Raw genomic sequence first — 17,844 nt, forward strand, 5'->3', positions numbered from 1 at the left:
TAGACGATATCCCCATGACCTCTCAGAGACGCTCCAAGCATTAGCCAGACTCCATAAAGACGGCGCCAGGGCCAAACGATAATGCAACTTGTCATTACATCATGAGTCACTACAGTCATTTCGAGACATCCTTTCGGTCTTCGATGACCTGTTTTTATAACCAGTTTCTGTCTCGACTCACAAGGCAGTGCTCGCTGCCCAAGTGAACCTGCACTGCAGGGCGCTTACTAAAATGCTCACAGCATGGTACCAAGACTTAATAATGAGACTTTAAAAAAGCCAATTCTCAAGTCTGGGGACAAAAACCAGAAATTGCATGTATTTAAGAAAAGAAGTGACTTGCTGTCAGTTCCCCCAGGACTGCAATTATAACCATAAGCAGTTTTAACTTGACACTCCCAATGACCCAACCCTCAGCTTTAGATAATAATTTTCACCACGAAGGGGTTAGTACTGCTGAAAATTAATTAAGCCACCAGGAATGACGACTGAGAGACACACTGACAAGAATAACATAAATACCCAGAACGATCAGAGAGCCGGTAAAGCTGATCCTACAGCCAGTATGGTTTAAATGCACGTCCATAACCTTTGTCCTCCAGCCCCTGTGAGCACACATCATCTCCATCCACCGCCGCCCAACCCCTGTGGCTGCCCACACAAACAGAGGGACGGACCACGCCACCGGCTGCGTGGACTCTGACTGTTTACCCATGCATGCAGCTTCAGCAAATTCCCCACAAAGTCGGCATTTGCATGCACGCAGCAGCTTTTCAAAGCCCAGCTCAGCATCCCACCGGTTCCTCTCGCCACTCCTCGTTACCATCCTCCGGCAAACCACTACAAATACAGAATCATGCTCTTCGTCACACGACTTCAACAGTGTTAGCTCATCGCTGTGCTTAGCATTAATGTAGAACAACGCCAAGTGGTCGGCTGAGTCCGTGGTTTAAATTCAGGGATTATCCTGTGTCATGTGTTACTTCTTAAGCATTTTTCAGTTCTACCTTTGAGAAGATTCCCCCAGCTTTCCTCCTTCTCAGCTGCCTACAAGCATGGGCTGCACTTTGGTAGAAAACAAAAAAGATACATAGATATCGGACTGTCTGAAAAGGGTCTGATTAAAGGTTTTCTTGTTGAAAACTGCAAGTTTTCAGAAGAAAAATATAGACATTTTGAGGAAGACATTATTAGCCCTGCTCCAAGAAAAAGGGATATGTTGAGTCTTGCTCCTGCCAGAAAGGACCATCACTTTCCAGCAACAACACGGGTCTGCAGGTCCTCTCCCACCACAGCATGGCTCAGGAGGACAACCTATTTCCTCAAGCTCTCCAGGATGGATGAGATGGATGAATGGACCAGGACTTTGACCACTGGCCCCAAATCTCCCAGAGTCTGTCCTCCATTTCTGGCACAACCGATGCTCATGTGTGCAGAAGTAGAGCAACTCCAAGAGGAGAGAGGAGGACAGAGGCTGACTAAAACACGCAGAAGAGGTTCCTGGTCTGAGTTCAAGCAATGGACCTAAAACCAAATCAAAAGCAAATTCTTAAAGTCTTTTGCAGGGCAGGAAGGTAACTCCTAAGCCAGCCCTGCTGACTGCTCCCACAGAAAGCAGCTGGACTCAAGGTCACCATTTAACACCATCTATGTGGTGTCCACCCATATATGAATTTCTAATGAAGACTTGCCAAAAAATAATTACAGACATCTCTTAATTTCCCAAAATTAAAATATTCCAAGACTTCAAATAAAGAAAAAACCCTAATTTCCTTTGCACTAAACCAGCCGACTAGGGACTTCTTTCCCAATGTTAAGGCACACCTCAACAGACTTCCTGAGGCTCAAGAACAGCTACAGCCCTCAGCAGCCAGGTCACGCATTATGCATGAATTAAGGAGGTGTCTGAGGTGTCCCTCATAATTGACATGCACTCACACCCTATGTGTAGACACACACACAGAACATGTCGTTAGGAAGATGCCTCTGATAAACAGCAAGCAAAGGACACAACTTCAGCACGTCGCTACCAGGTATACCTTGGTCGATCGCCTGAACTGGCTGCTTCTCCCACGGCTGCCAGACCTGGATCCAGACCCACGCCTGGAGCCCGACCCTGGCCGGGATCCTGCGCTCCCACTGCTGCTGTGATCCCACTCTTCCTGGAAACAACAAACAGCTCGCTTTAGTCAAGGGCAACACCATCCCACACCCACAAAAACCACCGACCTGGTGAGCCAGGAGAGTTCCAACGCTCAGACCACATGTGCAAGCACCTACAAAACCATGCCCATGCATGGGGTCTTCTTGGAGTCCTTTAACATGTTCTATTTACACATTGCAAAGGAATGACATTGTGGGAGGCTTCAATGAAGATAAGATTTGGCTCTGGTGCTCTAGTCTGCATGGGGAAAAAAAATAATACTTATCTCCTCTATCTTCATGAGGATTAATTATGCATATTCAGCAACCCCACATCCTCTAAAACTGCTTATATATCCTTAATTCCCCTCCCAAGCCCAAATCAACTTTTCAGTCAGTTTTCCCCTCTGCTCAGTCCACCATCAAGAGTCCAGCTACTCACATACCTGAAAACACTTGGAGTTCCCCAGAAGACACAATACACAAATAACTATTTTTGCCTATTAAGGAGCTGTCCCTAATGTTCTCCTTTATTCTCCTAACACTTGTTCTGCTGTCAAGCAACCTGCAGGTTTCTTGTTCAGCCAGCAGCCCTCAGGGCAAGATGAGTCATCTGAAAACCAGAATAACTCACCCGACCAGCCCCATCTACCCAAACATCCCACAAGGTGCTTGGGAAGAAAGGTGGATATTGCCAAGGTAACTGCTCCAAAAGCTTTGCTTAGAGGCTTGGGAAAGACCTTTGAAGTGACCTAAGATGATTAAAAAAACCATGAAATCACAGAGTGCAGAATTTTCAACTCTTTCAAGTACTCTGAAAATCTGGGAAATACAAAGGGGAGCATGTGTTTCAGGACTGGCGCGAGAGCTGACACTTAAAGAGGGCTTCTCATGTCTCAGACATCCTTGCGGGACTACCCGAGTCTCTGTGGACACTGCCACAGGCTAAGACAAGGGCAGAGCCACCTTGGCCTTCAAGAGCCAAAAGGACTCACCAGTAGAGCAAGGCATGCACTCCTCTTTGCACATGACAGCCAAGTCCAGGTCACTAATGTGGGAGCACAGACCAGGTCCCAGCTCCACCACTGCCACCTGGGTTGGATGGGGCAGGGAGACAGCTGCACAGCAGACCCTAAGGTACCTAAGGTGATGCTACCCAGTGGTCCAGCATGGACCTTAGCACATGTGAAACACGTAAGTACTTTCCCAATGCGAGAGACTGGCAGCTAAATGCATCAGTACCGTTTTCTGCGTTGCTCCAGCTGCATGTTCTCCATCCTCAAACCTAGCAAGTCTCAAGCAAGCTCAAACATACTGTGGTTGCTATAGCCTAAAAGCAGTACTGACTTCAAAAGAGGAGGTCAACTGGTTTTCAAGTTGTATATAGATGAAATTTGAGAGTGTGGTTATTCCCATGAGATGTTACACCAACAGCAGAAAGCACCTTCTGCCCTTCTCACCACACTGCAGCCTGAATCTCCCCATGGCTGAGAAATGCTGAGTGGCACAAAGTTAAAGGAGTTGTTAAATTGGCATGGAGGAAAAAAAACCTTGATCGATGCCATTTGTGAGACACGGGCAGGTGGCCACTTTGGGAAGCCAGTCTTGCAGGCATCCCGAGAAGTGAGAAATATCTCATTTGAGGTGGGAAAGATGCGCACCAACTGAAAAGGTGGGTGGGAGAAATGAACCTTCACCACCTAGATGTTCGAAGGATTAATTACCAATTTACTGTACCCTACACAATGAACACCTTGTTCATCCACATATGAAAAACTTCCCTGCCAAATGCTACACTGGGACCGAGGCAGCATATGCACCCTTCGCTTTAAAAGACACACTGAAAATCAACATCACCATTCGGTTATATTCAGTCGACCCAACTTTTGCTTGTGGTTGCCTGCAGACAACCTGAGGTTATGCAAATTCTAGAAACGCAGCGGCCACAATAGAACCCTTGTAAGAAACAGGGAGATTTGTACCACCATGCATCAACGTCCAAACTCACCAAGACAAGCCAGCGGATACGGCACAAACCAGTTAGATAAAAATCACAGGCTCCCTTTCACTAAATCAGCTTGTCTCCTGGCTCTAGCCAGGGATCTTTTCCCTGTTCATATTCCTTATCTTTATCACACCCTATTAATATTTATATTCAAACCCAAATTATTTTAAAAATAAAAATTGCTGAACTAAAAATTGTTAAACTTCTGTTGGAGCTGAAACAGTCCAACCCAGTATGGCCTAAATACACTCAAGTTCAAGCTCACGAGCACAGCCAAGCTCAATATTTTACCTAAATTTCTGACTAATTGCCAAAGACAAACAACTTTTTACTGCTACCTTACTGTCAGGGGTTCAAAACTCCAGAATAGAAATACATCCACCAGGAACTCTCCCAGACATTTCCAGTGGCTTTGTGTCCTCTAATAAAGCCCTTTTGTGCTAAAATGAACCCTCTCTGCAGACCTCCTTTCTGCGGGAGCAGGGAAGCTCACACCAACCTCATGGGTGATGCTGGAGGAGTGGGTGAGAGCATGCAGGTAATGATCGTTCCTTAAAAAACAACAATCAAGCAACAAAACCCCTCCACTAGCATCATCACAAAAACCATAAAAACCCCATCCCAAATCCATACAGGCAGCTGGACTTCAGCAGAAAGCCGAGGCTCCACGGCGGTGAGACGCGGCACTGCTCACCCTTCATCCTGCAGCATGGCCACCTACATGTCTCCCACACAGTGCTCTTGCTAAATTAATTCAGCATGTTGCAGGAACAAATTTGTCCGCAGCTCTGACAAAAGCTGAAGAAACAGTTGCAATGGCACAAGGTTCTCCACCCTATGCCCTTGCCTCCTGCCAACCCAATGCCCCATCATCTGGCCCCGTTACTCTCTGCTGTGCCCTCAAAAGACCAAGACTCTCCTAGTCTCTCCCAATACCCCAAACAACCCTTGAACTCTTGTTCCCAGATCTTATTTGGGCTCCTCCACCTACCATTCATGGTCTACACTCACCAGCAGGAGATGGGACCTCTGAGCCACACTTTGGGGCTTGGAGGGAAACATTACCCCCTCCAGAGACTGAATCCCAGCAGCTGCTCTCATCCATGCCAATCCTTCTGGCCAAACTCTGCACCCTCTTGGGAACAGTGAGGCTTGTGCACATTAACACTGCCAGCCACACTCTTTCGGAAACTAGCTGTCAAATCTAACATTTGCATTTTAATTAGCAATAATCATATGTTTCACTTACACTGCAATTTTCACCTTCGCAGCTAGCTCTTTGAGGCATGAACTAATTAATCCCGCTCCCTTTGCCAGCTCAAGAGTTAATACTTTGTGCTGCTTCAGTGCAAGTTTGAAAAATCTATTTGCAGAAAAAGGAGATAACTTCCTGTAGTGCACAGGCAATAAACAGAAATGCAGTGACCACCTACGTGGTTGTTTTCAGTGATGATAAGTATGGGTGAAGTTGGCTGTGTTGGTAGAAGTGTAGACCATGCATGGCAATGCCACTAGCTTTGAGTGGCCTGAAGACATCAGTGGATTCTTGATGGGATTCATGTTCAATTGTATGTAAAATCTCAATATTCAATGCACAGCATTCACAGCCTAAGGCAGGCCAGAGGAAAGACAACAGAAAGCTAGAGGACTTCTCAGGACATAAGAACCTCTGAGATACTCCCCAGCATTAACAACTGTTCCACCACAGGACCTACAAGGGGCTCCTTAGACCAAGCTCTGGGGTGTCCTCGAATACTGTGTCCAGCTCGGGGGCCCTCAGCACCGCACGGGCATGGAGCTGTTGGAGCGGGGCCGGAGGAGGCCACAGAAATGATGCAAGGGCTGGAGCAGCTCTGCTGTGAGGCCAGGCTGGGAGAGCTGGGGGTGCTCAGCCTGGAGAGAAGAAGGCTGCAGGGAGACCTGACTGCGGCCTGGCAGTGCTGACAGGGGCTCAGGAGAAAGATGGGGACAGGCTTTTTAGCAGGGCCTGGAGTGAAAGGACAGGGGGCAAAGGATTTAAACTACTGCTCAGAGAGGTGGGAGATGCCCCATCCCTGGAAGCATTCCAGGCCAGGTTGGACGTGGCTCTGAGCAACCTGATCCAGTTGAAGACATCCCTGCTCATTGCATGAGGGTTGGGCTAGATGACCTTTAAAGGTCCCTTCCCACTCAAACCATTCTGTGAATCTATGATTTTACGAAATGAAGAAGACACCTTCCTCCATCCTCTGTAAGCAGCAACAGTTCTTCTAAACCAGGCAGCAAAGCAGCGAAGCATTTCACTCCCAGATCTTCAGACACTCAAGCAGGTGTCTGCTTCACAAGGGGCGGTGCTGCTTCACAAGGTGTATCCTGAACAAAAGTCCCAGAGAAAGTTAAACCTATGTATTAGCTAAAGGACTTGATTTCTTTCTCAGGAGTCCTCTCTGACTGTAATTGAATGGGGCTGTATTCACTACCCGGAGGGAGTGTCACCCAGCAATTACAAGCAGAAAACCATTAAGTGACTGGTTTTCTCAGAGCTGCTCTTTGATCATGGGCAGGTCACCCCACTTAAAGATTTAATTCCTTCCTCCGTCAGGCAGGGCTACACCAACCTGTATTCACTGGCAAAGCCTCAAAGTAACTCCCTGTCTTTTGCTTTCTCTTTTTCTTTAGGAAACGAGACAATGGCAACTGCAGCATCTGTCAGCACCCATTTGTCCCAACAGGTCTTCAGCATGGTGGCCAACCTCAACCAAATTCAGCGTACAAACTGGCCCCGGGCTATGATACAAGCGGGTCGGTGAGATGGAGAACCCCAAACTGCCCCCAGGATCATCCCTCACATTTTGCTGAGCAAGAAAATCACTGGGCTTCAGATCCAGGCCCAAGGACGGACAACTAAAGCCAGACACAGACTGTCTACCAGCATGGGGAAATGAATTACGCCTTTGGTCAGGAGATCCTGCCAGCCTCTTCAAAAGCAGTGCCCACCCACTCTCCAGCACAGGTCTGGTTCACCAAGGATTTGGGGCATTACACGCTGCCTGCTGATGTCAGCGGATTTAAGCCCGCAAGTGGATGACTTCAATGCCGACTTGAGAAGTTTACATGACAGCGGTGCTGGTCGCAGGAGCCTCAGTCCAACTCTGGACCTAGTGACGTGGCCACTGCCCGAGACCGTGATCCCTTGCCACCTGCCTCTGCAGCATCCGTCGGAGAGGACTTCCCGGTATTTGACCCCAGGTGGTCAAGCAGCACTGATACCTACAAAAAAAATCTCTGGCATTGCAGGAGAAATCTGCACTGATACTTTGTTTTTTCCGCTTTATATAAAATTAAGTTCCACTGTGCATTGAAGTCTGCTGTTTCCCCAGGAAACAACCTTCACACATCGCCCCATCCCTACTATTGCCTTTGCTTTGGCAACACAGCAGCTTTTCCAGCCATGACTTCGTATGGTTGGAAGCCAAGTGCTCATCATCGGAGGGGGTTTTGGGGTTCAGGTAAGACTCATGAAAGAGGGACCTGAAAGGTTGAAGTGGTTCTGCTCTGCTCCCACCCCACACACAGCAGTCAAAGACATCTCCCCCGGCTGCACCTCCCCAGATGCAGGCAGGTCAGATGTCCTCTGCCTGCAGTCTGAGCTCATACAACATGAAGCATCTCCTGCCTGAAAACGTTTTGGCACTAGCACAGCACTGTGCTTCTTTGAGTCACGGAGACATCGGAGATAAAGTCTCACGTGATATTACAGTTGATTTTGTGGGAACTTCTCATGCTTTTCTTATCAGCAAGGCTTGGGTTTGGACATCCTTTGGCAGGACATGCCAGGCTCAGTGACAATGGCACACCTTGCAAAGACCTCTACATCTCCACGCTACTGAACAGCGCAGGACACTCACCATCTTATGCTGTTAACTTGGTAGCGCAGCCTTGGGATGCTCTTGACTCTGGCCAGCTAATCATCACCAACCAACAGCCAGCTAATCATCGCCAACCAATGTCCAAGAGCGGAAACCCACCACTTCTGCCTGCCACAGGTGTGCTGCTGTTTCTACTGGCTTAATGGGAAGGCAAAACAAGTCATCTCCTCCACTACCAGCTCCTCGGGGAGGACAACAGAAGGGTACTACCAGCAGGGTGTAGGATAATCCAAACGTGATCCACACACCCTGCCCGCTCCTTCACTGCTCAGTAGATAGGCAACATGACCATCAACTGGAGAACCCTCTGAGGTCCCCAGTCATGCAACATGTCCCTGCTGCACCTGGTAGGACATGGACACACATGCAAATAAGCGGTAAAATAAATTGCAGTCCCATTTACTGCCAACAACACAGGCTTTTGCTTGGTGATGATGGGTGACAGCCAGCCACCATGGGGGAAGGGATGGACTTGGCCAGGAAGGAGGATTTTCAGCTCTCCCTCTCCCACAGCCTGGAGAAATGGGACAAACCCACAGCGTCGCTCTGGTTTTTGTTAATGCCCTTTACATAAGGGGAGCCTGGATGGAGCTGCTGCCAGGCCTTTTGCGTACCAAGAGCTCCGCTGGCTCTCTAAATACATACCATACCAGAAATCTTTTACTTAATGAATTGCTCTCAGAAATATATCAAAGAGCTTCCTACTTGCAACAGCCTCACAAGGGGAATGCAAATAAAGTATTATATAAAATCTTCCCACTGGGTCTTTTTAGAAAAAAAAAAAAATTCCAAACATAAAAACATTTAAAATTATTCCAGTACCTAAACTTTCCCCATTTATAGAGGCAATACGGTGCTCAGATAGTATCTTGTGTACCCCGATGGAGTGGTCTTCACCCCAGAGCTCACACGGTGCTAGCAGACCTTCTGGGGGGTATCGCTCAAAGGCAGCGGGGCTTAGCGGAGCACAGCAATGCCATGCAGCAGACGAAAGCATTCACAGTAGGAAACTAGAAGAATTATAGATGAGGGGAATATAATTGTGAGGCCAGGATCATCTCAGCGCACCAGGAGTTCACGAAACGTATCTCATGAGATCCTCCATGAGCAGACCACTTTCTCACAGCCACCTGCCCAGAGAACTGGAAAGACGGGAGTAAAAGGTTCCCAGGGGGAATTTTCTCCATTTTTAACCCGCCGCTTTGTATGGGATGCATAAGTGCCAGCCTATGGGCTCTGAGCCCCACATAGTCTCCCACAGCTGCTAATAGCAGATGTCTCACCAAGCAGTGCAAGAGGAGGGCAAGTATGGGGTGGTCTTTCCCAGAGATATCCAATGACATCAGAAAAACAGCAATTTAGGAATATCCTGGACTACAGGCTGCATCAAGACACCTTATTATTACCCTTAAATTGCACATTATCCAGGAATTGCTTTCAGACCCACACTTACACAACATCCTGTGGATGCTTATATACACACATATTATATATAAATGTCTATATAAAGACATAATACACCTATACACAGCAAAAAAATTCTTTTTATTATTTGACTTAACCTTGCTGGATCCTAGAGACAAGAATTTCAAAGGCATCAGGTAGTTAGGGATGCAGATGGGGATTTTCAGGCATGGGAAATTCAGCTTCTTTCTAGGCTTCCCTGTAACCTTTAGGAAGCCAAGTACTTTGAAAATGTGGCCCTGGACAACTCTGCCTTTGCCGAAAAGGAACCAGATGCTGAATATATTTCCAGGACTAACCTGGTTTTCCATATAAATGCCCTTTCTGATCGTCAGGTTAGAACCATATGAGGCATATCAAGGTCACGGATACATAACCCACATTTTCACAGCAGAAATCTCACATCCAAGTATTTTTCAACTAAGACTGGTGCATATTGCACAACCGGCAATGCAGAAATCTCAGCTGGAAATAAAACAGGAAAAACAGGAATTAGATTTTCCAACAAACCCGTTCAAAATCCATAAAAAATTGCAACAAAAAAACCTTAATATCCCTTGGGAAATAATTAGCTAGCTTTTGCCTTAGCAGGTTTGAAGAGTGATTGATAATTTACATTCAAGACAAACACCTTATTAATGAATTTTTTTTTTTTTTAATGTTTAAAGCTACCAGTGAAAAATCAACAGCCAGAAATGGTAATAAACTGAACCTAGTCCTCACCAGCAGCGTTTCACTCGTCCATCAGTAACAACAAGAGAAATGCTTGCCTGGACAGAAGAACAATAGCTTGCAGCTCCTCTTTGGTGCCAAGGAAAATTTGTTACTTGCTGTTAAAGGAAGCCCAACATGGAGAGAGATAATTATTAGCTCCGCTGCGGGCTGGGAGAGAGCCCAAACGCAGGGAAAACAGCTTGGGCATCAGTGAATGTTATTTGTATATAGAAAACGAGCTCCGTGCTGGAGGAGATCAGATAGGTTTAATGCCCAGGACAAAAAAAGAAAAAAACAATTAAAAAAAACACAAGTTGAAACAAAAGAGAGCACAGCTCAAGGTAGATGGAAGATGTCAGGGCTGCGCTGATTGGAGTCAGGAAAGCATCGCTCATGCGTGACTCCTGCATCCTCCTGCGGTACCCACCAGAGACTGGCACGTCAGCTGAGCCCTGGGGTGAAGAGCTGGGACCTTGTTCCCCAGGGAAAACACCTGGTCCTGCTAACAACCCGAGCAACCCCCGGAGGCTCGATGGAAACGGCCAGCCTCCCAGCTGAATTTCAAGCAGCCAGCTGTGATGCTGGGAGGGAGCCTGGACGAGGTTTTGCTGCCGAACGTTTCGGAGCAGATCAAAGCTGTAATAAATTAAATCCACAATTCCGTCTGGCACCTTTGGAGCCTCATCTGAAGCAGCCTCTCTGTACAGCACGCACCTTCCTACAAAACAAGATCTTGTCTTTGTTGCGTGCAGGTGTTTGTATCGATGCTCCCACCATCCTTGCATCCAGGCACATGGCAGGAAGGGGACGTGTGAGCCCCCATCCCACACCCGAGCAGCTTCCAGCACGGCTCTGCGTGGGAAGAAGCCGTGCCCAAAACGGGATGCAGGAGCTGCAATACGCACTGCTTAGACCAGCACGTCCTCTTGTACCGCCCTGCAAGGGGCTCCCAGGCTTCTTCTCACGGATCCCACACGTGGGACTGAAGCCTGGAGGACATCAAGCAGGGCAAGAGCACCAAAACTGCCGGCCTGAAGCCCCTTCTCCAGGTGGGACATCCATCAGCCACAGTAACTGCAAACACCACTTCACCCTTTCCTGCAGCCAGCTTGGTCTCGTATCTCCTTGGGCAAATGCTGCTCTTACAGGGTTGATGGTCTCATGGTGGCAGAGCAGCTCCTCAACCACGTGACAATGGTCAAACCCATGCCTCCACCCTATCCAACCTTCTCCCATGCCAGCGCTCACACAGAGGAGGGAAAACCACCTCCAGTAGTGCCAGCAGTGCTTGGTAAATACTCTTCACTGATGCTCATACCACGTACAACCACCAACACCGACTCACACATGGCTTCTGTCACTGCAAACCCAACGTGCTCTCAGCATGTGCAATTTTGATTCTTCTCCCAGTTCACCTTCTCAGCTATTTAATCTTCTTCCCTGCAACACCACCCTTGCGCTGCGGCACATAACCAAGAAGCACAGCTACACAAAGATCCCTCATCCCAGCTACATCTCATACTTCCAAGTCAGCTTTGATGCTCCAAATAAGTCCCTCGCACAGGTGGCAATAAGAAGCTCTTCAGAAATAAATGGGCGCTCCATATTTTTTCCCTTTATCACAGAACAAGCTCCTGGTCAAAGCATCCATCCACACACTGGGATGTTGCCCATCTCCCATGGGTTTCCGTGGGAGCGAGCTTCCAGATGCCGAGCAGAGGGACACATCTCCCCTTCCACGGGAGAGGGAAAGCCGGCAGCACGGGCAGGCTCCGTGCTGCCAGATGAGGCAGTACAAGAACAAAAACAAAGTTTTGGTGAGGAAGAACTAAACACAACCCCTACCTGATTGTGTTCGTGAGACGACGAGCCCTTCCCTCGGGATGGGGAACAGCTGCCATCAAGCTGCTCACTACAATCTGCTGTCCACTGTAAAAGGGATAAAAAAGGGATTATGTAAAATAATAGCTGAGCTGGGGAAAACTGCTGTGTCAGTCTGCAGCACACAGCAAACACTGTTTGGCCACAGGCATCACTGTACGCGTGCAGCACCCCCCCACCCTCCCTGCCCCTTTTTGAGGATGATCCCAAAGGCTTTTGCTTGGAAATGCTCCGCCCGCTGACGGTGAGCAGAGGGGAGATGCAGGAACAATTGCAGGAAGGCACCTGAAATGATGCTTTGCAATAAAAAACATCCCCAGTACTTCCTTGCAGACTCCAATGGTGTTTGGTATCTCAGGTGCGTGGTATGCACCATAACAGCTTGACTTGACTACTGTTTTCCATGCAGTTTTCCATGGAAAGTTGGGAATTCTCTGCTTTTCCCGACTCTGTTCACTTCAGGGACAGATATAAGCCCTGAGCTGCCAATAAACCTGTGGTTTTATTTTAAACAAAACAGAAAACAGAGCTCAAAGCTGCAGGTTTGGTCATTGCCGTATGCCCCAGCTGTGATGCGCAGCCCGGACGGCAGCCCTGCTGTCACACCAGCTTTGCCCCATGGTGAAGGACGTGGGCATCGGGGGACTTCCCAGCCATAGCAGGACGTCAGCAGGACAGCACAGCCCACGGCAGAGGCGAGCAGCTCTGGAATATGACCCACTGTTTCCCCCAAGGTTTGACAGCAAGGTGCCTCCACCAAAATAATTCAATTTGGGGTCACTTGGGGTTTTTTCCCCTCTAAAGAAATGACAGGTTGCATCATATTGGGGGAAAAAAAGAAAAAAAATTAATAAAATAATCCAGCAAACTAACATAAAAGATGCTGCTTAATCCTAAAGTCATTTTTTGCCCCCCCCAAAGTTGAGAGTGAACCTTGGTGACCAGTTCCATTTCTGAGGTCTTTCATCCTGGAAGCACTTGGCTGTTCTAGAGACACTCACCGCTTGGATGCCATCACCAAGGCCAAGAAAAATGAAAAGTCAATTCTGTACAAACAGCAACAACCTAAGAGCTTCTTGACAAGTACGGATGAGCCTACAAGTAAGAGGAAAGGCCACCACTAGAACTGCTCAGCATCCCTGCACAGCTCTGCCCTCGTCGGAGATCCCACGGTAGCTCAACCAGATGGGAAACATCTGCCTCACCTTTCATGAGCTCTTTAACGAGCTGCCCATTGCTCTGTGCCACCTCTGCTGACCTACCTGGAGAAGCTCATGATGCTACCACGCTTGAGAGCCTTCTGCTAGACCTATGCAGATCTTCTTTAACAATTCCGAGTGCAACCACATGCCTGGAAAGTTCTCTCAAGGTACAGCTCACCCATTACTATGTCCACAGCTGAAAGAAAATTGCATTTTCCCACTGACACCAATGGTCTGAGGTACAAGCACATTTAGCTGCTTAATTTGAGATGCCACTAACAGGGGTCGAATTAAAGGGTTCAATGTTCAGATTTTTCATTATTATTCATTTTTCTTTTAAAATAAAACCTGACTACCTTTAAAGGCAGCATCCCTAGCATTGTCATAAAAAACCCCAGCAGTTCCCATGTTTCAGGGTAGGCAATGGAGGGAAGTTAAAATCCCATTTCCACAACTGGAAGATGGATTTGGTTGTGGCAACCAAGGGTCTTAATGCAAAAACTGTACGTGGGCTGTCACAAGAATTATCACCTTTTGTCCTGAAGATGGGCAGAGGTTCGGACAGGCTGCAAGTGGTTGTAAAATTTTGACTATTAATTTATTTCTAATTCAATAGTATTTCTAAACTTGACACGTTAAATAAAGCAGCACTTGCCTGTTTGACCTAAAGCCCCTCCAAAGCATCACTTCAAACACAGCTATTTTCCAGCCTTAGGTTAAAAAAATGCACTTATAAAGTACTTTGGATCACTTCATTTTTAAATTTATTTTCTCCCACTTCTAACAGTTTTGATCCTCAAATTGTAAAAGACCTCTTCAGCAAAATCTATTTTTAAAAAGGTTCCTTTGATTGGTAATTTCTTTACACTGAGCTAATATATACAGGGTCCAAAGCTCTGGATCAGATCCTCAGCTCCAGCAAACCTGCACAGCTCAGATAAATCAGATAAACACTGCTGATATCAGATAAGGATGGGATCCTTCATATATAGAATCATAGAATTTGTGTTGGAAGGGACTTTCAAAGATCATCCAGTTCCAACCCCCCTGCCATGGACATGGACACCTTCCACTAGAGCAGGTTGCTCAAAGCCCCGTCCAGCCTGGCCTTGAATGTTTCCAGGGATGGGGCATCCACAACTTCTTTGGGCAACCTGTTCCAGTCTCACCACCCTCACAGTAAAGAATTTCGTCTTTATGTCCAATCTAAATCTACTCTTTTTCAGTTTAAATCCTTTGCCCCCTGTCCTTTCACTCCAGGCCCTGCTAAAAAGCCTGTCCCCATCTTTCTCCTGAGCCCCTGCCAGCACTGCCAGGCCGCAGTCAGGTCTCCCCGCAGCCTTCTCCTCTCCAGGCTGAGCACCCCCAGCTCTCCCAGCCTGGCCTCACAGCAGAGCTGCTCCAGCCCTCGCATCATTGCTGTGGCCTCCTCCAGCCCCGCTCCGACAGCTCCATGTCTTTCTTGAATGGAGGGCCCCAGAGCTGGGGCGCAGTATTCCAGGTGGGGTCTCTGAGAGTAGAGGACATTGCCAGCTCATATCCAATTTGTCACCCACCGGTGTTCCCAAGCCCTGTTTTGCAGGGCTGCTCTCAACCCATCCATTCCCCATTCTGTGCTGATACTGGGGATTGTCCTGACCGAGGTGCAGGACCTTGCACTTGGCCTTGTTGAACTTCATGAGGTTCACATGAGCCTGCTCCTGGGGTAGAAAGCAAGCTCCTCTCTGCTGGACTTGGGGACACTGGCTTTTGTGATCACTACCACCAACACATGGACAGGAGAAGCGGGCACCTCTGGCAGCTGGCAGGAAAGTGCTTTGTCCTCGCTACCCCAACTGCTCCTCCAAATTTAAAGGCAAAACACAGTCCTAGGGAGGCAGGGCCTCATTTGTAAGCAATTAATAGACTTGAGCATGAAACAAGAGACAAAATGACCTGCAACAAAACTTCTCTGCACGGTGGAGGACGTCATGGTCCTGGACAAACCCAGCCTGGACTCTGCCCTTCTCGCCATCATCGTACCCCCAGCCTGGCTTTGCCCCGCAGTCTCATTAGCTGTTAAGCTAATATTAAGGCTTTATGTGAAGTGGTCCAGGGAGCTCTGCTTGGGATCAGTCTCCCTTGCACCTCATATAAAGAGACAAAGACCAAATCAGACCAGCAGACCCCTCCAGCAGCTCAAACACAGCTCAGCTGTCTAACGATGGCCATATCCTTACCTTTGTGACCCTTCAGTCTTATTACTCTTATTTCATCCTCATAGCGAGTATGTAAGTGGTCTCTAACCTAAGTATTTTATCCTACCGGGAGCCCTGTGGGGTAGGAAAGCACCTCTATCACAAATGGAGGATCACGACAGCCTTACAAGTCCAAGGGCATGGACTGGAGCTCACCGCTCCCTGCACCACGGGCTCCTTATCCCTTCGACAGTTCACATCTTCAGCACGCACCTGGCACACTGTGACACCAGAACACAAAGAATTTCCCTCTGAACAACAGCAACAGTTCAGGAGGTTTCATTTCTCCTTGTGTTGGACCAAAAATGTCCATTTTAGGAACAAACCAAACTAGGACCACGTCATTCCTAGTGACAACACCAAACCACATCCCCGCTAAAACCATCCCTCTGTTTGCTGGGTATTCCCATCCTCTGAAATACAGCAATCTCCTTCTCTGCTATTACAACCATGAAGCAAGCAAACAGGCTATTACACATATTAAAATGCCCAGAAAAAACACACTTTTGGGGAGCATTTGGGGCTTTTGATTGACCTTCTGGTCTTGGTGGTTTCATGGATGCCCCTGTGCATACGGACGGGAGCACATCTCACCACTGAGCATCCCCTTGCTGCTGCCCCTGCAGCTCTTCCCAATCCCTCCAGGATTTTTGCACCCTGGTGAAACAGGATGCTGTTTGGGATGGAGAGAGGCACCCTTAATTTACAAGTGAAATGTCCTTCATTTATAAATGGGAAGCTTGGAGAAGTCAAAAAGCTTCAGTGCAAGCACCTTGAGACCATGGAAAAACAAAAACCAGTTGGCAGGAGACCTCTACCAACTGGTTGGAGACCTCATATCTGGCTGAACAAGCAAGCTGCCCCAAAGCCAGTCTTTTATTATGACCTGCTTTACACCCCAAGCCTTGAAAAGCTGTTTCAGCTGGATGTGCATCCCCAACCCAGGCAGCAAGCTACCGGCATCCCCCAGCCCCTCGCCCACCTGTGAGATGTGGGACTGTGTCCTCTCGCTCTCGCCGTCCCCCTCCGTCTTATCTGTCAGCAGCCCCTGGACCTGGTACTCCAGGACGTAGCTGTCGATGAAACGCTCCAGCTCCTCGATCTCCTGAGAGCGGCTGCTCCCTGCCTCTGAGGAGGCTGATGCCACTGACGAGTTCTCCATCCCTTCAGGAGAGACGCTGAGAACGGAGGGGGCCTGAGAAAGTAAAACAAAAAAAGGCAAGAAATTATTTCCCAGTAATTATAAAAAGGTTAAAAAACCATTAGCCAAAGCCTATCAGGTACCACAGGCAGGACACTTTTGCTGTACATGCAATAACATTTATAATAATCCTAGGTGGACACATTTACAGTTTCCATGTGCACACAAACAAAAAAAGTCCCATTTCTGTAATATTCCTACATCTAAGGACAACGGACATTTTGCTTATCCTCCTTCTTAAAAGGCAAACTACTGAAAACCTCCAGACACACGCACAAGAGAAAAAACAAATTTAAAAGCTTAATTTAAAAAGCCCATGGCATTAGCTGTGCTGGATAAGGGTGATAAGCTGGGGATGATGGACAGGGGTGTGAGGAAGAGGATGATAATTGAAAAGCTTCTCAAGGACAGCAGCAGTTAATGGTGCTGAGTCAATGGCGTGACTGTAAATGGTCCAGCGAGGAGGTTTGCACATGGAGGTGAAACAGAGATCACAGCAGAATCTATTTTTAAAACCTCTCCTTGTTAAAAATGGATTAGAAAGAGCAAAAAAGGGGAAAACCCTGCAAAACAACAAAGCATGTTCTGCATCAACCAGTTGACTGGCAACCACAGAAGAAACGTTGCTATCCCTCCGGCTGAGCTCCAAGCCAGCACAGCCCCGAGCCCCTGCCACAGCAAAGGTATCAGCTCCATGGAGGCACAAGCCCATGTTCATCTTAGAATCACAGAATCATAGAATCGTTCAGGTTGGAAAAGACCTTTAAGATCATCCAGTCCAACCATTAACCTACACTACCATCTTGACCAGACACGGGTGCTTCTTGTCCCAAACCCAGTCCTACTCTGCCAAACCACCAAGCACCAGGGATCCATGTTTTTGCTGGCTGGAGCAACATGAAGAGGTCCTTTCCAGGCTCTGAGGGGCCAGTGCTTCCAGGGGGATAAACCCCTTGCCCACCTCACCAGCCAGCTAGCGTGAGCTCTGCAGGACACCGGCTCTATAGAAGACATAGGGGCTTTATGATGCTTTTAAGTTAGAGCATCCGCAGGATGCAAACTGACTCTGGGAAACCAGCAGATAGCCCAG

At 47.8% G+C, this 17,844-nt stretch overlaps 1 protein-coding gene across 1 annotated transcript in view; it reads right to left on the minus strand.

Moving 5' to 3' along the window:
• CTIF (cap binding complex dependent translation initiation factor) overlaps positions 1-16,715 on the minus strand; it is a 116,665-nt gene extending 99,950 nt beyond the window's left edge. Inside the window, 2 exon segments of the mRNA XM_075726896.1 lie at positions 12,101-12,162; positions 16,536-16,715. Coding sequence (XP_075583011.1) covers positions 12,101-12,162; positions 16,536-16,715 — 242 coding nt within the window.
• Positions 16,716-17,844: the final 1,129 nt, after the last annotated feature.

This window comes from Pelecanus crispus, chromosome Z, assembly GCF_030463565.1.
Source record: "Pelecanus crispus isolate bPelCri1 chromosome Z, bPelCri1.pri, whole genome shotgun sequence".
Lineage (NCBI taxonomy): Eukaryota > Metazoa > Chordata > Aves > Pelecaniformes > Pelecanidae > Pelecanus > Pelecanus crispus.